At 62.0% G+C, this 26,101-nt stretch overlaps 4 protein-coding genes and 1 non-coding gene across 9 annotated transcripts in view; 2 read left to right on the top strand and 3 right to left on the bottom strand.

The window, feature by feature from the left end:
* Window positions 1-1,247: 1,247 nt before the first annotated feature.
* Window positions 1,248-4,376, top strand: WFIKKN1 (WAP, follistatin/kazal, immunoglobulin, kunitz and netrin domain containing 1). Of its 2 annotated transcripts, XM_075059337.1 has the most exons (3): window positions 1,248-1,560; window positions 1,655-1,925; window positions 2,827-4,376. In XM_075059337.1, exons 1-3 carry the CDS (start codon window positions 1,499-1,501, stop codon window positions 4,315-4,317), a joined length of 1,824 nt encoding a protein of 607 aa, XP_074915438.1. In that variant the 5' UTR covers window positions 1,248-1,498; the 3' UTR covers window positions 4,318-4,376. The 2 variants fall into 2 exon arrangements, with proteins under 2 accessions (XP_074915438.1, XP_074915437.1); XM_075059336.1 differs by having other exon boundaries at window positions 1,520-1,925.
* A 396-nt stretch (window positions 4,377-4,772) lies between these two features.
* Window positions 4,773-8,426, bottom strand: METTL26 (methyltransferase like 26). The gene is made up of 6 exons (XM_075059314.1): window positions 8,164-8,426; window positions 6,415-6,577; window positions 6,214-6,273; window positions 5,669-5,736; window positions 5,307-5,385; window positions 4,773-5,224 (listed from the first exon to the last, which is right to left on the bottom strand). Exons 1-6 carry the CDS (start codon window positions 8,370-8,372, stop codon window positions 5,177-5,179), a joined length of 627 nt encoding a protein of 208 aa, XP_074915415.1. The 5' UTR covers window positions 8,373-8,426; the 3' UTR covers window positions 4,773-5,176.
* A 121-nt stretch (window positions 8,427-8,547) lies between these two features.
* Window positions 8,548-8,618, bottom strand: TRNAG-CCC (transfer RNA glycine (anticodon CCC)). Its single transcript has one exon. It is a non-coding gene; the product is annotated as a tRNA-Gly (tRNA).
* A 1,687-nt stretch (window positions 8,619-10,305) lies between these two features.
* MCRIP2 (MAPK regulated corepressor interacting protein 2) lies at window positions 10,306-14,263 on the top strand. Its single transcript, XM_075018289.1, has 5 exons — window positions 10,306-10,467; window positions 10,576-10,657; window positions 12,631-12,758; window positions 13,006-13,107; window positions 13,767-14,263. The coding sequence occupies exons 1-5, from the start codon at window positions 10,416-10,418 to the stop codon at window positions 13,835-13,837; spliced, it is 435 nt and encodes a 144-aa protein (XP_074874390.1). The 5' UTR covers window positions 10,306-10,415; the 3' UTR covers window positions 13,838-14,263.
* Window positions 14,264-15,025: 762 nt separating this feature from the next.
* Window positions 15,026-26,101, bottom strand: part of ABCA3 (ATP binding cassette subfamily A member 3) — a 32,978-nt gene continuing 21,902 nt past the window's right edge. For 2 of the 4 annotated variants that reach the window (XM_075018285.1, XM_075018286.1), the window contains exons 19-31: window positions 24,916-25,453; window positions 24,536-24,809; window positions 23,736-23,940; window positions 23,024-23,243; window positions 22,618-22,776; window positions 21,886-22,058; window positions 21,458-21,592; window positions 21,127-21,321; window positions 19,993-20,180; window positions 19,717-19,887; window positions 19,271-19,458; window positions 19,090-19,163; window positions 15,026-17,808 (exon numbers count right to left, since the gene is read on the bottom strand). In XM_075018285.1, coding sequence (XP_074874386.1) covers window positions 17,677-17,808; window positions 19,090-19,163; window positions 19,271-19,458; window positions 19,717-19,887; window positions 19,993-20,180; window positions 21,127-21,321; window positions 21,458-21,592; window positions 21,886-22,058; window positions 22,618-22,776; window positions 23,024-23,243; window positions 23,736-23,940; window positions 24,536-24,809; window positions 24,916-25,453 — 2,652 coding nt within the window. In that variant the 3' untranslated portion in view covers window positions 15,026-17,676. The remainder of the gene's footprint in view (window positions 17,809-19,089; window positions 19,164-19,270; window positions 19,459-19,716; window positions 19,888-19,992; window positions 20,181-21,126; window positions 21,322-21,457; window positions 21,593-21,885; window positions 22,059-22,617; window positions 22,777-23,023; window positions 23,244-23,735; window positions 23,941-24,535; window positions 24,810-24,915; window positions 25,454-26,101) is intronic. The other 2 variants (XM_075018287.1, XM_075018288.1) reach the window with 1 other exon arrangement.

Below are 26,101 nucleotides of genomic sequence, written 5' to 3'. Positions count from 1 at the left end.
GGCCCCTGGGGAGCCGCAGCAGCGCCGTGGGCAGCGCGGAGCCACCGGCAGCGCAGCCGTTCGCCGGCCCCGGCGGCTGCTCGGGCAGGGAAGCGCCGGCGGTTGCAGGTCGCGGTGCTGTGTCAGCGGCACCAGCTGGAGGTTGTGCCGGGGCACTGGGGCTGTGTCCTGCTCGCGCCAGCGTGGCGGGTGTCGAGGAACCCCCCCGGCAAAACGCCTGGTCCGGTGCAACAGGGCTTCCCCTCGGGAGCCGCGGACTGGGGAGCACCAAACCATTACATGCAAAAACACCTCTGGGGCGTGGGTGGGATGGGTTCCCTCCCAAAAATGTCTATTGCCCCCTTCACCCCTTGCAACCCCCCCGGTTTGCAGCCCTGCAGAGGGGAGGCCGGAGGTGCTGAGCTGCCCCCACGGGGGCAAAACCACCCTTGGGTGAATTTGCTGCTTCCCAGGAGCTGCAGACCTCCCCGCCTTGGGCGCCGAGTGGGTCACGGCTCTCGCCAGTGCCGGAAGAGTTAATGCTCCCAAAAATGCCGTGAAATGTTCCTGCTGCAGGTCAGTCTCCACCGGGGATTAAGGAAATCTGGCCGGGGAGCCAGGGCCGGCTCCTGCCAGCTTAGGGCCGGCTGCGGGACGTGCTCAGGGAGGCAGTGGCAGGATTGAAGCCCAGGCACAGCGTGCCGGAGCGCTCCCGCTGGGGTCTGGCACGGCCAGGCGTTGCCTTCCAGCTCAGAAAAAGACAGCCAGGCTGTAAATCAGCGGGGAGGGAAGGCTGGGAGCCACCGCCGGGCTGGGTGAGCCCCTCCAGGGGGGCTGGGTGGGCACCCACCCTGCCAGGTGAGCCGGGGGGGGTCCTGTGCCGGGCAGCGCTGTGCGGCACTCGTGGGATGCTGGCTGGCGAGCGAGGATGAGCAGGGTGGACACACGCTGGTGACGGCACCCTGGCCCGTGTCCAGCCCGGCTGCCTTTGCCCGTGGTGCCAGTGGGTGCCAAGAGGCGAGGTGCGGGGTGAGGGGCTCCCAGGCCAGCCCGGTCCCCGGCAGCCCCGCAGCGTGGGCTCCGCGCGTCTCCCCGCCGGTGGCCCTGTCCGAGTGGACGGCAGGCTCTGGCTGTTTTCTCATCCTGCAGGAATTCAGCTCCGTGGGCTGGGCGGGTTTTTTTGCGTCCGCCCCCCCCCCCCTCCCCTTCACTCTCCCTCTTTGGAGACTTTCTGCATTCTGCCTTTGATCTCCCCCCCCCCCCGCCCCGTGTTTGCCCAGCCGATCGCTGGGCTCGCCGGGGTTAGAGGCTGAGGTCAGCGCCTTTCCCATTCCAAACACCCAGAAACATCAGTGGGAAGGGAGGGGATTCAGATTACAACCTTCCCGTCCTCCCCTTCCACCCCACTCGCCCCGCTCGCCGTGCCGGCGGGGAACCGGCGATGGACTGAACCCCTCTCGCCCAAGGACGCCGTTGCCACCGTGTCCCCGGCGCCCCGAGAGCCGAGCGACGGCGATGGATGGAGGCGGCGGGCGGCATCGCCGGTGGTCCGGCTGGCGCTGGGCGTGCTGAAGGGCAGAGGTTTGGTCCTCTCCTCCTCCTCCTCCTCTTTGTCCCCCCTGCCCGCCCGCCTTCTCCCTCGTTCCCCTCCATCCCGAATGGGATTTATCCCAAGGCCTCGCCAGCGAGCCAGGCCGGCGGCGTGGGGTGGCCAGATGCCTCCTCGCGGGAATTTCGGCCGCCCGAGCCGGGGCCGGCGAGCGGGTGGGCGGCAGCGTGGTCCCCTGGGCGTCGCGCTCCTCCTGCCTTTGCTGGCGGCGGCGGCGGCCGGGCTGAGCCTGCAGCCGGGCAGGATGCGGCACCTGGGGGTCTGTCCCAACCAGCTGAACCCCAACCTGTGGGTGGACGCCCAGAGCACCTGCGAGCGGGAGTGCCAGGCCGACCAGGTGAGTGGGGTCGGGGGGTGGGGGGGCTGGGGAGGTGTGGGGATGGGGCTCTGGGGGGGGGCATCTCCAGGCCCCCGATGGAGACCCTTTGGGGTCCTGTGCCCGGTGGCGCAGCCGGTTCAGTCGTTTTGCTGCAACAGGCTCAGCCCGGCTGCAACTTTGCCCCCTCGAGCCCCTGCTGTCAACTGGCATCAGGGGTGCCCCGGGGCCCGCTCCCTGGCCCCCCCCAGTAGGCAAAGAAATTGCTTGCTGCTCCCCCCACGTCCCCTCCCCGTGGCTAGGACACCCCCTCCATGTACCCCCAGGATGCTCCCACCCAGGCGAGGGGCTGGGATGAGGGGAATGCGTGTGCTGGGACAGGGACCCCCATCAGGCGGTGGACAGCCTCCCCCGGACCCCCCTCCCCAGCTCTCTTCCCATGGAGCCCACCCACGGACTGGGCTGCCCGTCCCAGAGAGCTCCGGGCTCCACAGCGGTGAGCCGGGGCACCAGCACCTCCGCCCCAGTTGGGGCTGCCTGGACCCAGGGGGAGACTCCTTTGCAATTCATCTGTGTCATGAGTTCTGCCTCCCCTCAGCCAGCAAAAGCTGAGAGGGGCGAGACACTCTCTGCCAGGGGCAGAAGGGGGTGTCATCACTGCAGTGCACCCCTAGGCATCCTGGGGGGATCGGGGGGGGGGGGCTCGCTGAGGGCAGACTGCGGCCAGCGCAACCGTGCCAGGGAGGTCTGGCTCTTACCCAGAGCGCAGCGATGCTGAGGGAGCACGGGGCTGCGCGGGGGAAACCTGCTCACCCAAAAGCCCCACGGCGGGTGAGGGCGGCACCCACAGCCACGGCACGGCAGTGACCTTCACGTCCGTGTGTCCCCCCCCGCCCCAATCTCCTCTCCCCTCCCCGGCCAGGACTGCGAAGGCTTCGAGAAATGCTGCACCAACGTGTGCGGGCTGAGGAGCTGCGTGGCTGCCCGTTTCGCCGACGGCAGCCTGCCGGCGCTGGCGCTGGCGCCGGCGGCCTCGTGCGAGAGCTTCGTGTGCGCGCAGCAGGGCTCCGACTGCGACATCTGGGACGGGCAGCCCGTCTGCAAGTGCAAGGACCGCTGCGAGAAGGAGCCCAACTTCACCTGCGCCTCCGACGGCCTCACCTACTACAACAAGTGCTACATGGACGCCGAGGCGTGCCTGCGCGGCACCCGCCTCACCACCGTCCCCTGCAAGCACATCTTCACCTGGCCCGACACCAGCCCCGTGCCGCAGGAGACGACGGCGCGTCCCACGCCGGGAGCCGGCCCCGAGGTGCCGGTGCCCCCGGCCCTCTACAGCAACCCCTTCCACCAGTCGGTACGCGCCGGCGGCACCGTCAGCTTCCGCTGCGACGTCAGCGGCCGCCCGCGGCCGGACATCACCTGGGAGAAGCAGAGCGAGCGGGAGGAGAACTTCATCATGCGGCCGGACCAGATGTACGGCAACGTGGTGGTCACCAACATCGGCCAGCTGGTCATCTACAACGCCCGCCACGAGGACGCCGGCATCTATACCTGCACGGCCCGGAACGCCGCCGGGCTGCTCCGCGCCGACTTCCCGCTGTCGGTGGTCAGGCGGGAGCCGGGGGGGACCCCGCGGGCCGGCAGCCCCCAGCCCTTCCCCAGCGCCGAGTGCCTGAAGGAGCCGGACCGGCGGCGGTGCGAGGCCCTGGAGGTGCGCTGGCACTTCGACGCCAAGCAGGGCTCCTGCCTGACCTTCCGCTACGGGGGCTGCGGGGCCAACAGGAACCATTTCGAGACCTACGAGGAGTGCCGGGCCGCCTGCTTGGGCAGCGCCCGCCCTACCTGCCTGCTGCCCATGGTGCAGGGTCCCTGCCAGAACTGGGAGCCGCGCTGGGCGTACAACCACCTGCTGAAGCAGTGCCACTCCTTCGTCTACGGCGGCTGCGAGGGCAACACCAACAACTTTGAGAGCAAGGAGACCTGCGAGGACGTCTGCCCTTTCCCCAAGAGCCTGCAGTGCAAGGCTTGCCGCCTGAAGAGCAAGATGGTGCTGAGCCTCTGCCGCAGCGACTTCGCCATCGTGGGGCGGCTGATGGAGATCGTGGAGGACCAGGACTCCGGCATCGCCCGCTTCGCCCTCGAGGACGTCCTCAAGGATGAGAAGATGGGCCTCAAGTTCTTCAACATCAAGTACCTGGAGGTGACCTTGACCGACATGGACTGGAGCTGCCCCTGCCCTAACATGACGGCGGAGGACGGGCCGCTCATCATCATGGGCGAGGTGCACGACGGCATGGCCACGCTGGACCCCAGCAGCTACGTCCGGGCGGCCAACGACAAGCGGGTGAAGAAGATCTACGAGCTGATGGAGAAGAAAACCTGCGACCTCCTGAACCGCTTCCAGGACTAGGGGAGAGCCGGGATGTGACGACGTGGCGGGGGGGGGAGGCCGCAGACCCACCGGGGGGGGGGGGGGGGCAGCCTGGGGGAACCCCCCCCCCCAGTGCATGTATCTAGGGGTTACCCCTATTGCGTAGTTCCCCCCCCAACCCCCAGCTGAGCCCCAGCCCAGCTCTCACCTCCTCTGTAATTTATCTGCCGCATGCCCCCCCGTGTACCCCCCAGCCCAGCCAGCAGCAATAAAGGCCTGGGTTGGGTTGCAGAGGGGTGGGAGGTCTGCCAGGATCCCCCCCCCCCCATAAAAACCTTCCCACCGCACCGAAGCCTCCAGGCCCAGTGTAGCACCCCTGGGTGCTCCTGGTGCAGGATCTGACCGCCCCACTGGTGCTGTGGAGGGGATTGGGGATGCCCCCCCACCCCCAGTGTCAGTGCTGAAAGCATCAGGGAGCTGCTGGGGGAGGGGGGGGGGCAAAGCCCCGGAGTTTATTGGGGAGAGCAGCAGCACAGTCCCGCGGGAGGGGGGGAAGGGAGATGGGTCCCCCCACCATTGGCACAGCATCCTCCAGGGAAACTGGCACCAAGAAGTCTCTCCCATGCCCGGGGGTGCTGTGCCCCCCCCCAATGACAGGTGCGGTGGCTTCTCTGGGCCAGGCTGGGGGGCACCCCATTGCAAAGGGAGCCCCAAAGGGGCTGGGGGAGACAGAGACCCCCCCTGCCCCGTCCCAGCCCGCCAGCCGAGCCCAGCCCCAGCTGGGGCGAGGGGGGCACTGTCCCGTCACTGCCAGCCCCAGCTGGCACCCACGCAGGGACAGTGTGACCCCTCGAGGAGGCACGAATGGCGGGGGGGGGGCAGCCGTGCCGGGAGGTGGTTACTGCTTGCGGAAGATGAGACTCTTGTTGTTGGCTGGCATGTCCACCTGGAAGCGCAGAACTGGGGGTCGGGGGGGGTCCCCACCAGTGGGGCAACCATCCCCCCCCCCCCCAGACCCCAGCACCCACCATCCTCTCCAGACGCAGCCCGTTGGCCTCGGCCAGCCGCCGCAGCAGTGCCGTGTCCCGAAGACCCCAGGCGGGATTGCTGCCGGGGAGGGAGGCGTGGGTCAGACAGACGGACATCTCACCCCTGCGCTCCCCGAAGCACCCCCATCTTCCAGGGGTGCCCCCAGGTGTGTGTATGGAGGGGCCAGGGGCTTCCCCCCCCCCCCCAGCTGCTGCTTTAAGTCTGGTCTTGAAGGACCACGCCGGGAGGGAGCCAGCTCCCTGCAGCTGCAGGCAGCACAGGCAGGACAGGCAGACAGCATGGGCAGGACAGGCAGACAGCAGCCCTGGGCCCCCCCCTCTGGCTCCCCCCCCCCTCCTACCTCTGCCTCAGGCTGCGGTCGAAGTCCACGTTGCTCTGGGGACTGATCCGGCCGTCCACGGCGTAGGGCTGCGGGGGCACGAAGCCGGAGCTGCAGGCACGAGCCGTAGTGTCCGTTCCCCCCCCCCCCCACCCGAGTCCTCCCCCAGCCCACGGGCTGCTGTCCCCACCACACGCAGAAGCCAAGCGAGAAGGGACACGCTCCCCGAGAGGGACCACAGGTCCCAGCACCCACTGTGGGGCCTGTCACCCATCGTGGCCCCCCCCCCCCCCCCCCCCCAGACCCTGCCCTGGATGGGGCGAGGGAGGACAGCATCCCTCCCGTCCTGGGAGCGCACAGCCAAAGCGGCCCCATCCGGGGCTCAGGCTCAGCATGTGCCCCAAAAAGCTGACACCCCCAAACCTGAGCTCCCCTTTTTCCAGCCCCCCCCCCCCCCAAGCCATGCTGCCCTCCCATCTGCCCCCCCCCCCCCAGCATCCCCAGGGACACCCCGCACCCATCGGGATGCTCCCGCACCGACGGGTGTGCGACCGAGCAGCACGTACCCCGTAGGTGAAGAGCACTCCTCCAGGCTTCAGCAGCACCCCAGCACCCTTGAACAGGCCCTGGGGAAAGACAGAGGTGGGGACCAGGCCAGGGAGCTGGGGGACACCCCCCCGGGAGCCCCCTCCTCGGCCCTGGGACCCCCAGACCAGGGGACGGGGACCTGGCGAGGGCCGGCGTAGCTCCAGCCCTGCCCCGCTCACCTGGGTGCAACGCAGCTCCGCGATGTGCATCATGTTGATGCTGACGAGGAGGTCGAGGGTGGCGGGTTGGGTGCCCCCCCACGTCTCCCAGCCCTGCGAGACGTCCAGCAGGATGGGGGGCAGCATGTTGGGCACCTGCATGGCCTCCGCGTAGGCAGCGATGCTGTGGGCACCAAACCCCACATCAACCTCGAGCCGGGGTATCGCCTGCACCCCCCCTGCCCCCCCCCAGAGCCCCCCCCCCCCAGCACCCGCTGCAGGCAGACCTGAAACCTGCCCGCGCTGGCTGCCACCGGCATCTCCCAGGTGGAATCTCTGATGGCTAATAATAAGGTTGTGCTCGCAACACAGCCTGGAGGGGGGCTGCACAGGGCCGGGGGGGTCTGGTATCGCCGAGCATTTTGCTTTACAACAGGCAGCTGCCAGAGAACCTGTGCCACATGGACCGAGAGACCCCAGCGCCCCCCCCAAAAAAAAATCCCAATTCACTGTTGCCTCTCAGCAGGGCAGCCGGAGCACGCTGCCCGCCCAGCCGCCTGCCTGCACGCTGCCTGCACCCACGTGCTCAGGCTGCCCGCACGCTGCCTGCACCCACACGCCTGCCTTGCCCGCAGCGTTGTTGCCAGCACCCACGTGCTCGGGCTGCCTGCACCCACGTGCCCGGGCTGCCCGCAGCGCTGCCTGCACCCCTGCACCCAGGCTGCCTGCACGCTGCCGGTACCGTGGGATTTTGGTGTGGTTTATACCCTTTTCGGCGCATTCACCAGCCGGGTCTCAGTGCCCGAGGTGGCAGAGCACGGGATCGCAGACTCCCGGCCCCAGCCCAGGGATTATTTTCATGGTGGGTGCTGGGTGCCGCTGCCGGAGAGGTGACGGGTGGGAAAGATGCTGGCTGCAACCTCCCCGGACAGGCGCCGATTTTGGCACCTCCCCACCGGGTTTATTTTCTTTTCGGGAGGGAATTCCTCCCCGCACTGCAGAGCCGGGGATTATTTTTGTTTCCTGAATGGAAACCGAGCCTTCCGAGCCCGGCGCTGAAATGCCAGGAATGGGCATTTGGCCACAGCCAAACCCCCCCACGCAGACGCAGAGCAAATAAACACGGCCCGACGCGGCTTGCCGGGGCAGGGTGATGCCGGGAGCGGGGTGTGAGCTACCCACGGCGCGGGTGGGAGTCACTGCCCGCATCCTGGTGCGCTGGGCATTGGTCCTGGCATCACCGCAGAGCATCCCGGCCACGCGTGGGTAACCGGAGGGTGACCACCGCTCAGCAGTGCATGGTTGGGTGCTTTGCAGGCAGGAATCGCTCTGTAACGGGGTGAGGTGGTGGAGAATTAAATTTTGGGGCTTTTCTGGGAAAAATAAAGTACTGAGCTGGGGAGCCTGGGCTGTTTGATGAGAGTTGGATATTGGGGATTTTCTGGGAAAAATATAGCAAGTGCTGCCTTGGGGAGCCTGGGCTGTCCAAGAGCTGAATTCTGTGTTTTTCCTGGAAAAAATAAAGCATCAAGCAGGGGAGCCTGGGCTGTCGGAGAGTTCAATATTGGGTCTTTTCTGGAAAAAAGTAAGCATCGAGCTGGGGAGTCCGAGTCATCTGAGAGTTGGCTATCGGGTCTTTCCTGGAATAAAATACGGCACCGAGCCGGGGAGCCCGGGCACTCTGGCCGTGGGTGCGTGGGGAGGGGAGGGTCTGCAGGCTGTGCCCCCCAGGGACCCCCCCCACCCCCCCACGCCGTGCTCCCCCCTCACCTGCGCAGCGCCCGGGGCTCGATGTCGGAGGGCTGCCAGCGGGTCTGCGGCAGCGCCCGGGCAAAATACGCGGCGTGGAGTCCCGTCCCCGCTCCCACCTCTAGCACCCTCAAGACGCCGGATCCCGCGTGGGTGCCGGATCCCACGTACTGCCGCAGGACCTCCAGGATCGGGCCCTTGTTGCGCTCCGCCGCCGCCGGCGCTTGCATGGCTGGAGCGGGCGGTGGCCGTAGCGCGGGGACTACAACTCCCAGCCGTCCCCACGGGGATCCGCCCCCACGCGCCGTGGGTGGAACCACCCACGGGGGAGGGCAGGGAAATAAAAAAAAAAAAAAAAAAAAAAAAAAAAAAAAAAAAAAAAGGAGGAAGCCCAAAAAAGAGATTTGCGCCGCCCGGGAATCGAACCCGGGTCGCAAGAATGGGAATCTTGCATGATACCACTACACCAGCGGCGCCGCTGGGCGCCCTGCCGCCCCGTCGGTACTCAGCCTGTCCACGCGTGACCGCGGGGCGCGGGTGGGGGAAACTGAGGCACAACCCCCCTGGGTGACAGGGCAGGCGACGAGCTGGTGATGGGGTCCCCTGGCTCACAGTCGCCTTTAAGTGCAGTAATGAGGGCTGACTCCTGTTAGTTTGGGGGAATCGTGTGGGGGCCAACGGCTGCTGGGTGCCCCCCTGCGAGGCACCCACGGGTGCCTGGCACCCTGCAGGATCAGGCTCTGGTTTGCAGGATGCTCTTTTGGGGGGCCGGGGGCCCTACCTCCCGCACTGGCAGGGCTGTGCCACCGTGGCCACGCAGCTCGTGCGGTGGAAAGGCCAAGGTCACCCTTGGGGGGTGGCTTCGCTGCCCCCGGAGAAAGGCTGGAGCATCCCCAAAGACCCCGCTGGGTTCGTCACGCGGCCTGTCCCCAAAACCCTGGGTGCCACTCTGCGGGGTGGCCAGGGACCGGCTCTGCGTCACGTCCCGGGGCTGCATCTCACGCCACGTGGGGAGACCTCAGCGCGCCTTCCCCGCTCCGAAGGTCACCGCGATGGCCGGGACGCGGCCACCCACCCTGGCTTCCTGCGCTGCGGGGTGGCCCGCAGCTCCCCGGTGGTGGTGGGGTGGGCGGCTGGGGCTCACCAGGCTTGTCACGGCACTGTCCCCGCGGTGGTGGCACCTCAGCCTCTGCCTCGACACCCCCTCGTTGTCCCCTGCCTGGGTTCTGCGTGTCCCAGGAGTGGCTCCTATGTGTCCCCACGGTGTGTCCCACGGCTCCAGTGTCCCCTCTCTCCTGAATGTCCCCGTGCGTGTCCCCCGTGCCGTCTTGCGTCCCGCCTGTCTCCTGTGCCCTCTCCTACTTGACCCCTGCGTGTCCCCACGTCCCTTGTGACCCCTGTGTGCCCTGCGTGCGTCCCGTGTCTCCCACGTCCCATGTGTACCCTCTATGTGTCCCCCGTGCGTCCCCACGTCCCACGTCTGCCCCCCGTGTCCCTGCGCATTCCCTCCGTGCCCCCCCCAGTGCCCCCTATCCCTCCCGCGTGTGTCCCCACCTCCCACGTCTGCCCCCCGTGTCCCTGCGCATTCCCTCCGTGCCCCCCCCACGTGCCCCCTATCCCTCCCGTGTGTGTCCCCACGTCTGCCCCCCGTGTCCCTGCGCGTTCCCTCTGTGCCCCCCCACGTGCCCCCTATCCCTCCCGCGTGTGTCCCCACGTCCCACATCTGCCCCCCGTGTCCCTGAGCATTCCCTCTGTGCCCCCCCACGTGCCCCCTATCCCTCCTGCGTGTGTCCCCACGTCTGCCCCCCGTGTCCCTGCGCGTTCCCTCCGTGCCCCCCCCACGTGCCCCCTATCCCTCCCGCGTGTGTCCCCACCTCCCACGTCTGCCCCCCGTGTCCCTGCGCGTTCCCTCCGTGCCCCCCCCACGTGCCCTCTATCCCTCCCGCGTGTGTCCCCACCTCCCCGCGTGTCCCCTGCGTGTCCCCGCATCCCACGCGTGCCCCGCCGGCGCCCCACGCCCGTCGTTCCCCACCTCCCGCGGGTGTCCCGCTCGCGCCTCCCCCCCTCCGTGTCCCTCCCCCCCCTCAGCAGACGCCCCGGGCCCGTCCCGCGCGGGCCCTTTAAGGGCGGGGGCGTGTCGCGGCGGCCGGCCCGGCCCGGCCCGTTAAAGGCCCGGCGAGGGGCACGCGCCGCACTCGGGCGGGGGCGGCGGCGGCGGCGGGGCCGGTTGCGGGGGGCCCCCCCGGGGCGGGTTCGGGGCCCGGTGCCGCAGGATGTACACGCTGACACGCGGCCCCAGCAAGCTGGCAACGCAGCGCCGTACAGGTACACCGGGAACGGGGGTGCGGGGGACGGGGACGGGGGAACCGTCCCGCTCCGCTTCACTTCACCCCCCCCCCCCCCCTCCGGTCCTCTCTGACGCCCCCGCCGCAGGTCCGACGCAGCAGGCGGTGGAGAGCAGCAAGCTGGGCGAGCTGCGGGGCCGGCTCCAGCCCGGCGCCTGGCCCCCTGCCAGGTGAGCCCCGGCGGCGGCGGCGGCGGCGGCCGTGACCTTGGGGAAAGGTTACCGGGGCGGCCGGGCCGCGCCGCCGGGGGAGGGCCCGTGGGGGGGGGTGGTCGGGGTGGGGGAACCGCCGCTCCGTACCCGCACGCCGGGATGTGCGGGGTGTGGTGGGGGTGGGGGGGTTGCAGCCCTGCCCGCTTCCCGTGGAGACTGTACACGCGTGGTGTGGGCCGCCACTCGCGGAGGGGGGGGCGGTGACGGCGCCGGACTTGGTGTGGGTTTCCCCCCCCCCCCAGCCACCCCGGGGCGGTACGGCTAGCGGCTGCTTCCGAAAAGCGTGGGGGAGTGGGATTTGGGAGTGGGCAAAGTGCGGGCACCAGTGGGCTGCCTTCCCCAGGGAGGCAGGCACGGGGTGGGGGGGGGATGATCCTGCTGCCTGGGGTGCTGCCCACCCCAGGGACACCAGCCGGGGGGGGGGGGGGGGGGTGCTGCTGCCTGCCCGTCTGCCGGTGCCGGAGGAGAACCGGTGGCCAGGCCAGGCTGGGGTTGTGCAACACCCCCCCCCCCCCCCCCCCAAGCCCCGGGGAAGACACGGGTTGCACAAACCAGCACCGGGCACCCGTGTGTAAACCACCCGGTCCCCGGGGCTGGCAGGTCCCAGCTGCACCCCCCAGACCCACGCAGGAGGCCGTAGGGGCCCACGGCAGCGTTTGGAGGTTGTCCCTTGTCCCTAAAGCGGGGGGGGGGGGCGGGAAATAGCTGTTGGGTGAAACTCCCAGCTTCCAGCAGAAATAACTGGAGCTGCTGGGCAGGTGCTGGGGGGGGATTTAAGCAGCCAGAGGGGTGATGGCTTCTTTTAAGGAGATGCTTTTTCGGCTGCAGAGCTGGGGGCAAACCCCAGCCTGGCAGAGCAGGCAGCTCAGCGCTGTGGGGCCTGTGCAGCTCTGCCCGTTTCCTCCAGCTTCAAGAAATGGATGCAAAAAAGCCTCCCCTCCAGCTCCCCTCCTTCCTGCGATCTTTCGCTAATTAACCGGTGGGGCTGCTACCAGGCTTAGCCTCCTTCAGGCAGGTGGATTGGGCATGCTCCTGGCTGCTGCCCTGCCCGGCGCACCCCAGCCGGGTGCGGTTTGGGGGTGCGTTATCCTGCCCCAGGCTCTGCCTGCAGAACTGGCAGGGGAGGCGCAGGCAGGGGCTGCCTGTTCTCGGTCTCGCCTGCCCCGCAAACCGTAACCTGCCTGCGCTCCCGGGGCCCCTTAGACTTTGTCCCGTGAGAAACGTGGCCGTTGCAGACGTGTCCTGCCCCAAAGCTGGGCAGAAAACCGAAAATACTGAAGTTTTGCACTGAATGTGCCCACGAGTTTCATCCCAAAGCTTTCCTTTTGATCTGCCTGGTTTTGCTGTTTCCAGGCTGGGGCTGGTTTGGGTGCCCTGCTCCTGGGAGGGGATCCCAGCTCTGCGGAAGCCTGACCTTCTCCCAGTTGGCAGAGGGTTTGGTCCCAGTCCTGGGGCACCTCAGAGATATGGTGGGGGCTGGGGCTGCTCCAGCAAACCCCAGTGCTTGGCCTGCGGAGGATGGCACCACGGTGCATCCCCCTGCCCCGTGCCTAACTGGATTTCAGTTCAATTTTCCTGGTGTTTCCGCAATTTTGGTGGCAGCCTTTTTATTTTAGGGACTGCACTCGGTGCCGAGGATGGATGGGAGACGGGCAGCCCGTGCTTTTCCTTGGGGACCTCCCCTTGCTTGCACCCCTCTGTGCAGGAACCCCCTCTCCCGGTGGCTGGGTCCCTTTCGGTCCCCTCCCTTGGGGACAAAGCTGAGCGGTGCTGGCTGGCTGCAACTGTGCCCCTGGCCTTGCCAGGGGCTGTGGGCGAGCGTGTATGCTGTGGAGCAACCCCAGGGCAGCTGGGCAGCCCCTTTCCTTGCTCCAAACTGTGGTGGGAAGAACTGCCCACCCCCCTCACCCCTGCCTTGCTTCCCCCACCAGCCCAGCCCAGAAACTCGTCTTCAACAGAGTGAACGGCAAGAGGCCGCAGGTGCTGCCGCAGCAGGTCTCGGCCCCTGAGGAGTGCTACACGCTGGCACATGAGGAGAACGTCCGCTTCGTCTATGAAGGTGAGGGCAGAGGGTCCCTGGGGGCAGGCACCCGTTTGCTGTTGCATGCCTGGAGCACGTGGGGTCCTTTTTGAGGCAGCTACATCGTGCTGGGGACCTCGGTGGCAGGGATGGGGTCCCCAGCCTGGGTACCTGCTCTCCCTTGCCACTGGCTCCTGCTCCTCTCCCGCAGCCCCCCCCCGGGCTGGGAAATCCATATCCCAAAACTATCCACTGCCTGTTCCTCCCCCCCCACCCCCTCCACCAGCCTGGCAGCAGGTAGAGCAGCAGTTGGATGGCAGCCGGAGCGGGGAGAGCGCCTGCGGCCCCGTGCAGTACGTAGAGAAAACCCCCAACCCCGGACTGAAAAGTAAGTGGGAAGCAGTGGTGGCACTCGGGGGGGTGCGATGAGCTGGTGTGGGCTCAGCCAGGCACCTGCGCAGGGCTGTGATGGGAGGAGGAGGAGGAGGGTCCCTGTGCTGGAGGGGCTGGGTTGGGTCTGTCCTGCTGGTGCTGAGGCCGCTGGGGGGGGGTCCTGGAGGGGCAGCTGGCCCCCCGGCACTGTGGTGGGGATGTCCTGCTGTGCCCCATCGGAGGAGCCCAAGCGAGCAGGACGCCTGGTTGATGACTCTTCTGGAAATCGTGTCTTCTGCAGCCACCGAGGTGGGTTCAACATCATGTGCCGGAGAGGAGCCCCCCCGGGTCCTGCCGTGGGGACCTGCCTCTCCTGGGGCCAAGCGGGACCAAGCCAGAGCACAGCGGGGATGGGGACAATGTGCTTCTCTGATGGCAGCTGGAGTAAGGGCTCTGAATGCAGCCTGGGGGGGTCCTGCAGTGGCCAAGAAGTCCCCAAGAAGAGAAAGTCCCTGTAAACCCAGCCTGGCCTTTTGGGGACAGGGCACAGGAGTGGGGGAAATTTTGGGGTGTCATTTTTTTTCCAGTGGCAAATGGTATGGCTCAGGGGGAGCACACGGAGCTCTGCTCCAGCTGCTCTGCTACGCTCTCCTTTCTCCCTCCCCTCTCTTTCAGACTTTGTTCCCATTGACCTGGAGGAGTGGTGGGCACAGCAATTTCTGGCCAAAATTGAAAACTGCTCATAAAAGGGAAGAAAGGTTTGGGTTTGGGTTTTTTTGGGGGGATTTTTTTTTTTAAAGAGAAACAGAGTTGAGAGTATCTGGTCAGAACCCAGAATTGGTGGCATTTTAGAACCACATTTTTAAAAGATGACTGAAATCAAGTGACCCTTGCTGCCAGCCCAGCGAGGCCAGCGGGACCGGACCACAGCCATGCCTGGCCGCACACCCCCTCCCTGCGCCTGGTGTGGAGGAGCAGCGTGTGGCCCCAGCCAGGATTCCTTAAGTGCCAGTTCTCGGACCGCTGCAGCTCCTGCAGCCTCCAGCTCCCAGGGACACTGTGGTGCCATGCTGGGGATGAGGGAGCGGATCCCCCCCCTGCGGCCGTAGCCACAGGGAGGACAGTGGGGTGCTGTAGCAGGACTGCCAGACAATAAAGCGCTGAAACTGCCAGTGGAGAGACATTTGCGGGATGGGGAGGATGTGTTTGCTGGAGGTGGTGAAGCAGCTGGGGGTGCAGCATCGTGCCCTGGGCTGGTGTGGAGTGGGGGCATCCCTGTGGAGTGGGGATGCTCGTGGCTGAGCCCTGGAGGTGAAGGGCTTGGAGTATCTCCCTGTCTTCCCTGGAGCGGCATCCTTGCCCCAGTGCTGCCTCATCTCCCTGGGCTCAGCCAGGGGCTGATGTTGCCTTGGCTGTATGTTTGGGACTGGGGGGGGACATATGGGCCTCTGCAGGTGACATGGGCGCTGAGCACCCTGGCTGTAGTTCAGAGGTGGGTTGCCAGGGCGGGGGGGTAAAGCTGCAGGAATGAGGGTGCCAGGGCCAGCCCCCCTCCTCCTACCAGGGAGGCCCTTGACATCATTGCTCTGACAAAAGCCATTCTGAGCCCCAAGCTCAAGGTCTTCCCTTTGCCTATGGCTGTTGTGTACAGTGGGGGGCTAAAAGAGGATGTTTGTGGCTGCCTGTGGTGGAAGAGAAGGGGGACACCCCACTTCCTCCCCCCCTTCTGCTCCCCAAGGCACCTGACCCACAAAAAAGCCCTCAGCCCATGGGCTTTTCCAGGCTGGACTGACCCTTCCAGGTCAGGTTTTGGAGGACCCCCCCCTTTCCCCATGTCCTCCCCCCAACACAGAGCAGGACGTCAGCACAGCCCAAGCCCACCAGGGCTGGAGTTGCTCTCTGACTCCAAAGGAGGCCAGGAAACACCCACTGGAAAAAAAAAAAAAATCATCTTTATTATTCCTATGATGGTAATAACAACCACACTGCAGCCAGAGGGGAGCAGCAGCTGCCTGGGACCTGCGATGCTTCGCCCACTGCACGTGGCCACCCCAGCCTGGAGGCCAAAGCGTTGCCAACAGCAGCCGTGCCCCTGCCAGGACAAAACCTGGCTGACCCCCAGCAGCAGCGCCGATCCGGTGAGCAATCCTGGTCCTGCCTCTTGCCCCCGGGGCTGGTGCGACTGGGCACTGCGGCTGTAACCGAAATAGTGAGCAGCACCGTGCACGGCTGGCGGGTCCTGCCTTGGGGAGAGGGGAGGGTTGTTACAGCACCATATGACCAAAAAATGCTGCTTTGTTAAGGTTTTCTTTGTTTGAGCCAAGATGGCCCCAGCAGTGGTGGGCTGGTGCCAGGGGCTGCCATCCTTGTCACTGACTCCTCTACCATGACGTTCGTGGGCGTTGTGGGGGTTATGGTGCATCTGTGCCACCTGCCCCAGGACCAAGCCTTGCAGGGGGGTCACCAGTACCCCAATGGGACAGATGCTGGGGCAGGGGGCGTGATTTTTGGCTCTCCTGCCTATTGCTGCTGTGCTCAGGGTGCTGCCAGCCCATGGCAATTTGGCATCTCACCCTCCTGCAACCCCCTCTTTCCCACTGCTCCTCATCCCAGGCAAAGCTCTGGCTGCTCTGCTACGTGCTGCTGTATCTCCCCTTCCAAAAAAAGAACCCCGTTACTGGGAGTCCTAGCATGTTCCTGGTGACTCCAGGCACCCTCCCACCAGAAAGCATCTCCCCCCTTTCCTTGCACAGGCACTGCCCTCAGGAAGGTTGCTGGTGCTGGGTTTTTTTCCACTGCATGGTGCCCCTGGCAGGGGCTGGCTCTGCTATGGGCAGGGATGCTCCCAGGGAACAAACCCTCCACGCCAGCAGCTCTGAAGGGCTCCAAGGCGGTCCAGGGATGCCATTCACCTGCTGGCTACGTACTAATAAAAACACACATCGTTAAGATCCAGGGAAATTCTTAGTAACATGATGCACCATCATTTTGAACAACAACATTAGGCAAAGGGGAAAAAAATGGAACAGGAAAGAATGAGTCAGTCACAGGAACAAAACAAAAACCCAACCCAAAAATATAACCCAACCCCTGACAATGCAATCACTAGAAGGGAATCAGCACCCCTTGCCATAAATACTAATTCATTTAGTTATGTGCAATTGTGTGTATTACTATAGTGCAAATAGCTCTGCATTGATCGCGGAGCAGCCGGCCCAAAGGGGACTGCCCCAGGTGACACAGGGACTAGTTAAGGACAGACGAGAATCAACACGGTTTAAAACAAACGAACAAACAAAAAAAGCAACCCAGCCACTGGGAAACGCCAAAAAGAAATCCCAGTTGCCACCTCCGACTCGGCGCGGGCAGTGCTGGTGCCTAACGCACCGTGCCCAGCAGCGTCGCCCATGGCTGGGCAAGGGCAGGACAGTGCCTTTGCTCCCTGCCTGCTGCCGGAGCAGCCCGGCGTGGTGCAGAAGGGATGGGGACGAGGAGGGGGACAGGGGACGGGCATGCTCTGGTCGGAGCTGCGGGGGGTGTAAGGGGAGAACGCAGCAGGACACGGGCTCAGCGAGAACATCGCTGGTCTTCCAAACCAGTCCTGCGGCTGCATGGCGGTGCTGCTGGTTAAACCTTTTGTCGTGGACGCAATAACGAGCCCAGCAGCGTCCCCAGGCACCCTGCGACACCTCTCACCCTTCAGCCCGAGCTCTGGTTCTGCAGCCGTACCCATCCCATGCTGTAGCAAGGGCCCGAGCTCTGGGCACTTCTCCATTAACACATCCTCCCTCGTGCCCAGCGCCAGCACCCGGCACCGCGCAGCCAGCTCGGGCCGGTGCCAGCTCCTCGGGACCAGCTGGCCTCCACTCCTGGGTAAGCAGGCAGGAGGGGAACAGGGTTTTCTAAGAGGTTAAAGGAGACGGAGGCTCGTCCCTGGCACACACAGGGGACAGCCGGGAGGCTGGCCCTGTCCTCTCCAGCTAGACGCTAAGTGCTTCTAAGGGCAACCACGGCGCATCCTAATTAACCCAGCAAAGAACGGTTTGGATCTAAGCTATTTGACAGCCTCCTGTTATACCACGAGCAAACCACCTAACAATACACGTCGACATGCGGGCGAAGACCACGAAGCAGCGTCCTGATGGGTGCGAGCGTTGGGCAGGGAAAAGGGTCGGCGGGAAGAGCACGGTGCTGGTTGGGGACAGCATCCCGCTCCTCCTCTGCCAGCCCAATCCCCAACGCCCATCTCCACCCATCCAGGCTTCCCCCTGCTTTTTGGGCTTTTTTTTTTCTTTTTTTGCTGTATAGATGGGAATGAAGGCTAGAGAGTGGAAGTGCCACATGCACACACACGCTCACACACACAGACGCGCGCCGGCACTGCGGCGGCACGCGATGCGCACGCGCCACTTGCGTTCCCGACGGCAGAAGGTACGACGCCATCCTCTCCCCCCTCCCCGGTGAAAAGTTTCTTACATTTATACATTATTTAAGACACGCCGATATATAAATTACTGTCTCTCTATATACTATGTATAGGCAGCAGCGCCAGTCCATGACGAAGGGCACCAGTGGGGGCTTCTGCTCATTTCCCTCTGTCCTCTGTGTAGTGCTGGAAGCGAGTGAAGCTCATGAAGACTTGCTCCAGGGATATCTGGCTCACCGAATAGTCTTCCAAGCGATACTTCTCTTTGGCTTTCTCCAAGGCCCCGAAGACCTGCAAGGGATGGCACAGCAGTTATTGCAGGGTACCTCGGCTACCGTACCCCAAGTTGCGACTGAGAAAGCAGAGGCAGCTTTTTCCTCCAGGGAGACCTGGGGGAAGCGATACCTTCCCTGGCAGGAGGGCGGTGGGAAGCCAGGAGATGGACTATTTAGCAGAGTACCTGACACCATTTAAAAAGATATGTTGTGTGTATATATATTTTACATATATATCTAAGATACATACATACACATATATATATGTATGGGTTTTTATATATATCCCTGGGCTGGGATCCCAGCCCAAGGTTTCTGCTCAATACATTATATATATAAAATATATGTATAATGTATAAAACCTATATAGTATAATATATATATAATCTATACATTAACTATCTGTATATAGTATACAGCTAGTTTTTATATATTTAGTATATATAGTTTTTATATAATCTGTATACTATGTCCTCTATATAGTATATATACTCTATACTGTATACTATACACTATACTATATACTTTAAAGTATATAGCATACAGATATATATAAAAACCTATATATATATACTTACATACTGTACATAAAAGCAACCTGTATACTATATAGATACATATCTGTATAGTATCTATATTTATATATAGATAGTATATGACTATCTGTATATACTATATATATAATTATCTATGCATACTGTATACAGATAGTTATATACTATATATATATATTTTTTTTAATAAATATCCCTGGGCTGGGAACCAATGGGGTCTGTGGCTCGGTAAAGGCGATGCCCGTAGCCCCAGGTGGGACAGGACCCAGCAGGGAGATGCAGGGTAGGAGGGATGCAGCTACCAAACACATCCCTTCCAGCACCCTCCAGAGCCTTCATGAAGTATTTTGAGATGTACAAACAAAGGCAAAATCAGCTCTTGCTCCCCAGGGAGACCCTGCCTTCCCCCTGGAGGGCTGTGGTCAAGGGCAGCCAGTTCGGGGGGGTGGGATGGAGTGGTCCCGGCTCAGCATGCACGGTGCGTCCTGGGTGCTCGCACACTGACCTTACATGCAGGAGACCTGTTTGGGCCAGGAGGTGGGAAAGGGTCAGGGAGAAAAACCACTATTTAATTAGCTTGTTTTTTATAAATCACCTGGATTTTGGACAGAGCATGGCTCTGGAAGAAAAGGGAGATGAGCTGAGCGTAAAAGCAAAGCAGCAAGAGCATGCGAAGGGGCAGGAACAGGGCTGCCCCTCCAGCCTCCTGCCAAGGGGTGGGACGTGCTCCAACACCCCCTTACCTGTGCCCAGCTGAGGTTCTTGTTGGTCAAGTGATAATGGACCATGCCCTGGTGCTCGTGTTTCAGGACACTGCCTGGGAGAGAGGAGCAAGGAGAGGCTCTGAGTTAGGAAACTCGCTGAAGCTCACAAGCAGCACCCTGCCCTCCCCTGGAGAGCAACCACTCCAGCACTTGATGGTACCTGGGAAAGTCTTCTCCACGAAGGCCTTGAAAGCCTGCAGCTCGCCCTCCTCCTCACTCCGCGTTTTGGCCAGCAAGGTGTAGCCGCTGCCAAACTTGCTTTTGAGGTGCTGGGGGCTGCCCAGGCATTTGAACTGCCCGTTCACCATGATGGCCAGCCGCGTGCACAGGGCCTCGCACTCCTCCATGCTGCGGGACAGAAGAGGACTTGTTCAGCAGGGCAGGAGCAGCGCGAGAGAACAGCCGAAGCTTCTGGGAAGGGGCTGGAGGTGGGTTCTCTCCTCTCTGGGCTTTTGGAGGAGGGAGATTTGGGTAGAAGCCAGCTCCTGCTGGCTGTGGGAGTGCCCACCCACCACGCCGTGGAGGTGGGTCCCATCCCCTGGACCCCATCACCCTCCTGGCCGCTCCCTGATCTCTCAGGCCAAGCCCTGCCCGGACAAGTGTCACCTGTGGGAGGTGAAGATGATGGATTTGCCACACTCCCGCGTCCGCGTCACTGCATCCCAGAGCAAACGGCGGGCCACGGGGTCCATGCCGGTGGAGGGCTCATCCAGGAAGATCACAGGGGGACCACCGATGAGGGCAATACCAGCGCTCAGCTTCCGCTTGTTACCACCGCTGTGGCAGAAGACGGGAATGGGGACAGAGACCTGACATGAGCCCAGGGAGAGCCCCACAAGATGAGGGGTAGAGAGCGTGGGGTGTCTGCACGTCTCCTCTCACCTGTAGGTCCTCACGAGCTTGTCGGCGTGGGGCTCCAGGAGCAGCCCCCTCAGCATGTTCTCCACGCAGCTGCCGATGTAGCGCTCGGGGATGCCCCGCAGGCGGGCGTACATGCTCAGGGTCTCGCGGCCCGTCATGTGGTCCAGGAGGGCATCGAACTGCGGGCAGTAGCCGATCCGCTGCTGGACCTTGGGGCAAGAGGAACCCAACGGGGATTAGCTCACGGGCAGGTCTTTGCAAGGAGGTGTCCAAGCCAGAAGATGCCTTGGCACCCACAGGGCTTTGCTGCACCTCTGCAGGGTTTTTGCTCAAAGTGATGGGGACTGAGCTGCAGCTCCAAAAGCTCAGGTGAAACGAGAGGGAAATTCCCTAGCCGCTGGAGCAGCCAGTCTGGCGGGGATGGACACATGCAGGACACCTCAGAACGGCAACTGTGTGGTCTCACGCTGTGTTTCCCACGCTGGTGCCTCATTGCAAGGGGCCATTTCAGGTGGCCCAGGCTCTCAGGAGAAGGAAGCACTGGGGGGTCTGTACCTTCCCCATATCCTGGTCTCCTCTGGGGCCAACAGCCCAACAGAAGGCAGGGTCCCAGGGGAGGAAGCAAGCAGGGCCACGCTTTTAGGGCAGACCTTCCCCGTGTTCTCCTTGCCTGATGTTGTCTGGGGTTGACAGTGGTAAAGGAATCCAAGGATTGAACTGAAAGCCTGAACCCTGCTCGCTCATCTCTTGCTTTTCCAAAGGGAGTGGGCAATTCCCAGCAAGGAGACCTCTAGCAGGAGTCTGGAAAGGTTTGACCCACTTGTTTTAGAGAGACCATCATCCGACTGCAATCACTAACTCACATTTTTCATATTTCCAACTATGGAGCTAAACCCTTTGATGAAGGGTTTGCCACCCTCGCAAGGTTTGGCTTCCATTTGTTTCACATCTGTCATCCCCATGGAGAGGGGACTGCTTCCACGTGGCCAGATAATGGAGAGCTGGGCCAGACAAGGACACGATGTCCCTGGGATATTACCTCCACCCCTGGCTACTGCAACCATGTCCTCCTCAGAGGCACTCGCAAGGTGGCCCAGCCCAGCCAGACGCAGGACTGTTTGTAACGCCGTCCTCCGCCCCTGCAGCCCTCGGTACCTTCTTGATGTTGGCCAGAATGCTGTGGCCATCCACAAAGGCATCCCCTGACGTGATGCTCTCGTCACCAGTCAGCATCTTGAAGGTGGTGGTTTTGCCCGCTCCGTTGAAGCCAAGAAGGCCAAAGCATTCCCCTTTGCTGACCGCCAAGGAGATCCTGTCCACCGCCAGCAGGGATTCTCGGCTGTCGTAGACCTGGTGGAGACCAACACACAAACCACGGCAGTCACCACCCGATGGCACAGCAAGGCAAGTGGTGGCTTTACCAGCCCCATGAGGACCATGGCTCAGCTGGCAGCAGGATACTCGGGAAAGGCCATGCTCTCCTCACCTTGGTGAGCTCCTTGATGACCAGAGGGCTGCTGAGAGATGACAGCAGTTCTGGTGGTGACTCCAAAACCTTCTTCCTCTCATCTGCCACGTCCCGGTCCTCTGGCAGCACAGACACCCTGTTCAGCAGTGCCACCTAAACATGGGGGAGAAAAAACAGTCTGCCACCTGGCTGCTGTGGGACAAATGGGTTCCTCCAACGCCCCCAACCCGGGCAGGATCCATCCCTTCAATCAGCCACCTCTGGGGATGCCTCAGTCCCTTTGCCAACCCATACCCTCAACAGGATTGGCCCCTCCAAGCAACCTGCTCCAGGGCTGCTCCCTGGGAAGATGATTTAGGTGAAGAGGACCTGTCTCCAGCTCGCAGGGACTCCTGGGCTTGGTTTGGAAGGCACCTTACTTCTCCCTCCCACATGCTTCAGCTCACCCATTTCCGCCGCCTGCAGATGCCACAGACCAAAGTTCTCAGTCTCCAGAGAAGGTTTGTCTCAATGAGGAAAAGGAGGAAGAGGAAGGAGAAACCCTGGATGGCCAAGGAGGTCAGGTATCGTCCGATCCCAGGCATCTCCCAGGAAAAGTAGTTCATCTGATAACTGATATCTGAGCAGGGATGGAACAAAACCAAGACTTGGATCAATCCACTCTGGGAAGGGGCAGATAAGCTGCAGAGAAAGCTGTGAGCCCAAAGCTCTGCCAGGTTCATCTCCACCCCAGCCCGCACTGGCTGCCTGCCCACAGCTCTTCCCAGTGCTCATCTCCATCCCAGCCCACACTGGGCTCCCTGCCCAGAGCTCTTTCCAATGCTTCCCACAAGAGGATTAAAGTCTGGTGGGGATCTGGCAGAAGATGCCCAGTGGAGGCACGTAGAGGAGGTCAAGTCACTCTTGGGACTGGGATTTCATTACTTGTCTGTGAAATTTTCCCTAGCCCACATTTTCCTTCAAATCATTAGTAAGGAAAAGATTCCTTAATTGGATCACCTATGAGTGTTAAACACTGCCCAGTTTTGCTTTAAAATGGTACCTGGAGCTACTGCTGAGGTTGGGTTAGAGGCCCCGTGATACTGCCCAGCTCCACCACCCACCCCACACAGACCCCCGCAGTGCAGCTACAGTGGGATGGCCAGGACGGGCAGGTGAGGACCAACACAGAGACTCACTGAATGCCTTGCAGATGAAGATGGCTTCAACAGAGGAGGTACAAAACTGAATGAACTCGTAGTTCTGGTAGAAGTCACTGATGCATTGGCCCAGACAGTAATTGGGTAAGACGAGAAAGACTTTATCCAGGGTTTTGGAGAGATCCACCAAGCCCAGCTCTGAAAGAGAAGCACAGGAGGATCAACAGATTGGAGTTAGCTGGTTTTAGAGACTCTGATACTTCCAAGTTCAGAAGGAAAACCAACAAATTTTGTCACATTTAATGGGTAAGAATGGACTGTCATAGGGTTTTTTTGCTAGTTTGGGCACAGCTCTGGGGTGGACTCGAAGAGTCCCCTTGGGGGCTGCATCATCTTGGTGACGGCAGGGTGCAGCGCTGGGCAGGCAAGGAGGGCAGTGACCCACCTGGGATGCTCATGATGGTGACCGCGAGGAAGGTGGCTGTGCCCGAGAGGATGTTGAAGATGGTGAGACGGGTGTAGGCTGTGGCTGCCACTGAGAAGAAGAAGCTGAGGAGGTACATGAGGGGGATGATGGCCCAGCCATAAAGGAGGAAGATCAGCATCACATCAACAAGGTGGCTGTCTTGGGTGAAGGCTTCCACATCAAAGGCTTGGAATATCACCTGGGGCACAGCAATGCGAGGAGAATGCACGTTTGTCTTGACGGCAAGCAATGTCTCCTTCTCTCAACGGCCCAGGCAGCAAGGTAACGGCAGCACCGCACTGAACTGGATAACCCGTCATAGATGGTTCCTACCAGTGGCCCATGCCTGTCCCCAAGGGAAGCCCTCTTTCTGCAGACTGGGATGCAGAAGGGCAGATCTGGGGAACTCCTCTCCATGCTCCCATGTATTTGAGAGTTTCTAGTGCCCACATCCAAGTGTTCAGTTGCCAGCCGCTGCAGCCAACTGACCCAGCTGGTTAGCCATGGCCCAGCTCCCAGCAGGACCAAGGGACAGCTTTCTTGCTGGTCCTTTCTATTAACTGAGACAATGCCAGTGGCCTCATCCTCTTCCCGGCACCCACACACATCCCAGCTCTCCCAGAGGAGCAGCACCCAGAGCTCCCACCCAAGGGGAGGACAAGGGGATATCAGGGTGTCAGGGGTAACTCACCAGCATCAGAGCACAAGGGATGAGGAAGTTGATGATGTCCCAGAGCAGGGCGGAAAGCCAGAAGTTGACCACGTAGACACCACTGACAAACTGGACGTGCTTGGCTTTGATGGCCCGCTCGCTGACCAGCAGCAGAGCGAAGGTGCTGGCGAGTGAGGCCATGCCATACAGCAAGTTGATGGCAATTGCGAATCCGGTCTGTCCTCTGCAGGAAGAGCAGCAGGGCAGGTTAGGAGAGGAACAGCTCGACAAACCATTGCTGAGGCTACGCGGGGACAGCACACCCACACCGTGCTTCCTGTGGAGGCTACGCTCACCCAGCAAGCCAGCATGCAGAAGAAACACCCCATGATAAAAGTGCACCTCAGTAAGATGAGGATCTCCCACGCATAGCCCACCTAGCACACCACAAACCTCCACCCTGCCTTTGCAAGGTCCCACGCACATCCCCTCTGGTACAGGTGAGGTTGAGAGACCCTGGATGCAGGATTTCGTGAGGTGTATGGCCATAAAGCCCCCTCTGCTCTGAGCACCCAGGGAAAACCAACTCCAACCGGTATCTAGAGGGGAATACCCAACCACTGAGATATGTGCATGGGGTGATGTGGCTGCCAGGCTCAGGCAGGTAAGTCATCTACACAGCTTTGCTCTCCTGACCTCCTGGGTACAATCACAGCTATGTTTGGGTCTGAGAAGCTCCAGCCTGGCTCCTCCGCTGACACCAGTACGACCAAGCCAATCGGCACCCATGGAAGTCACAAGCCCTAGCAGGAAAGCAAGCGCCGTGCCATCAGACGTACTCCATGAGCTGGTCTTTGGCCTTCTCAGTGATGTTGCGGGGTTGAGGGTAGTTGGTGACTGTGATGGAGGCGTTGGGGCCCACCAGCGCCCTGAAGACAGCGTTGTCGGCCAGCATAAGGGCCGTGGCGGGGGAGTGGTATGCCTGGTTGTTGAAGAGCGCAGTGACCGCTGTGCGATTCCCAGCTCCTTCAAAGGAGGCGGCTGCGATGTAGTGCTCGTTGAAGGCTCCCCCTTCCTCGGAGGCTCTTGAGATGAGGTACTCCTCCAGGCCACCTGCCAAACACCACGGCTGGTATGAGCCGGCTCCATCACATGAGAGCTAACTGGGGGCCAACTGGAAAAGACCCCAAGCAGCCCCAGCCCTGGTGGCCCACCCTACCCCCAACGATGGCCACAAACACAGGTTTAAGGAGAACACAGCTCTGCTCGGGTGAGGAGGGGTCCTGCCAACTGTGGGACTCTACCGTGCGGGAGAAGATACAAGGGGATACATCAGATACGCCACAACTGGGACCTGAGCCACCCCCACCAAGGGCCCTGGCAAGAGAAGCCCGTGGCTCCTGCACACCCCGCCGGGCATCGCCTGCTCCACGGGTGCTCCGTGAACCCTCACCCAGCACCTCCAGCGGTGACTGATGCTGGGCGTCCAGCAGCTCCACGTACTGCTCCGCCAACCTCTGCGACAGACCCGAGGCAGCCGAGACACAGAAAGGCACAATGGTCTGACCGTAGGGCTCCAGCGTCAGCCTCAGCAGGGAGGAGTCCCTGGGTCCCGGGAAGGTCTTGGCCACGATGAGGGCAAAGGCAGTGAAGATCAGAGGCACGAGGAACTGCGCTGCCACCATCTTCCAGTTGCGCCAGCTGTACATGGCTCGCTTCATGAACATGGCGTAGAACTGCTGGCAGCACAGGTAGAACTGGGAGGGGAGAAGTCAGGTCAACGCGAGCCCTGCCAGCTGCGGACAGCCCAGCCGGCCACATCACCCCACGCAGCTGATGGGGGAAACGACCCCAAAACCACCTCCCCATCCTGCCTGTAGCCTGTGAGCCCACAGCAGAGCCTGCTCTCCAGCCAAGCCTGTAAAGGGATTAGCAGGGCAGCTGCTTGACACCCAGCACGGCAGGTCAGCCCATCAAACTCCACGACTTCCCAACAGGATGCCATCACTTTGGGATCTCAGGTGTTGTCCTGGTTTCAGCTGGGGTAGAGATAATTGTCTTCCTAGTAGCCGGTATAGTGCTATATTTTGGATTCAGTATGAGAAGAATGTTGATAACACACTGATGTTTTCAGTTTTTGCTAAGTAATGTTTAGACTAAGTCAAGGATTTTTCAGCTTCTCATGCCCAGCCAGTGAGAAGGCTGGAGGGGCACAAGAAGTTGTGAGGGGACACAGCCAGGACAGCTGACCCAAAATACCAAAGGGGTATTCCATACCATGTGACTGGTCATGCCCGGTATATAAACTGGGGGGAGTTGGACAGAGAGGGTTTGCTGCTCGGGAACTAACTGGGCATCAGTCAGCAGGTGGTGAGCAATTGCATTGTGCCTCACTTGTTTGGTAT

This window comes from Buteo buteo, chromosome 29 (assembly GCF_964188355.1).
Source record: "Buteo buteo chromosome 29, bButBut1.hap1.1, whole genome shotgun sequence".
Taxonomy (NCBI): domain Eukaryota; kingdom Metazoa; phylum Chordata; class Aves; order Accipitriformes; family Accipitridae; genus Buteo; species Buteo buteo.
The sequence above is the reverse complement of the archived record's forward strand: the minus strand, read 5'-3'. Positions and strand labels throughout refer to the sequence as shown.

Bases quoted from the DNA above. Each gene is read 5' to 3' on its own strand.
- WFIKKN1 (XM_075059337.1), top strand. From the start codon at position 1,499: ATGGAGGCGGCGGGCGGCATCGCCGGTGGTCCGGCTGGCGCTGGGCGT. The intron at 1,561-1,654 runs GTTTGGTCCTCT...ATTTATCCCAAG, and splicing joins GGGCGTGCTGAAGGGCAGAG to GCCTCGCCAGCGAGCCAGGC. The intron at 1,926-2,826 runs GTGAGTGGGGTC...CTCCCCGGCCAG, and splicing joins GGGAGTGCCAGGCCGACCAG to GACTGCGAAGGCTTCGAGAA.
- METTL26 (XM_075059314.1), bottom strand. From the start codon at position 8,372: ATGCAAGCGCCGGCGGCGGCGGAGCGCAACAAGGGCCCGATCCTGGAG. The intron at 6,274-6,414 runs GTGAGCGGGGCA...GTCTTTCCCCAG, and splicing joins CGGAGCTGCGTTGCACCCAG to GGCCTGTTCAAGGGTGCTGG. The intron at 5,225-5,306 runs GTGGGTGCTGGG...CTGCGCTTCCAG, and splicing joins GGCTGCGTCTGGAGAGGATG to GTGGACATGCCAGCCAACAA.
- MCRIP2 (XM_075018289.1), top strand. From the start codon at position 10,416: ATGTACACGCTGACACGCGGCCCCAGCAAGCTGGCAACGCAGCGCCGT. The intron at 10,468-10,575 runs GTACACCGGGAA...CCCCCGCCGCAG, and splicing joins GGCAACGCAGCGCCGTACAG to GTCCGACGCAGCAGGCGGTG. The intron at 13,108-13,766 runs GTAAGTGGGAAG...CCTCTCTTTCAG, and splicing joins CCCCAACCCCGGACTGAAAA to ACTTTGTTCCCATTGACCTG.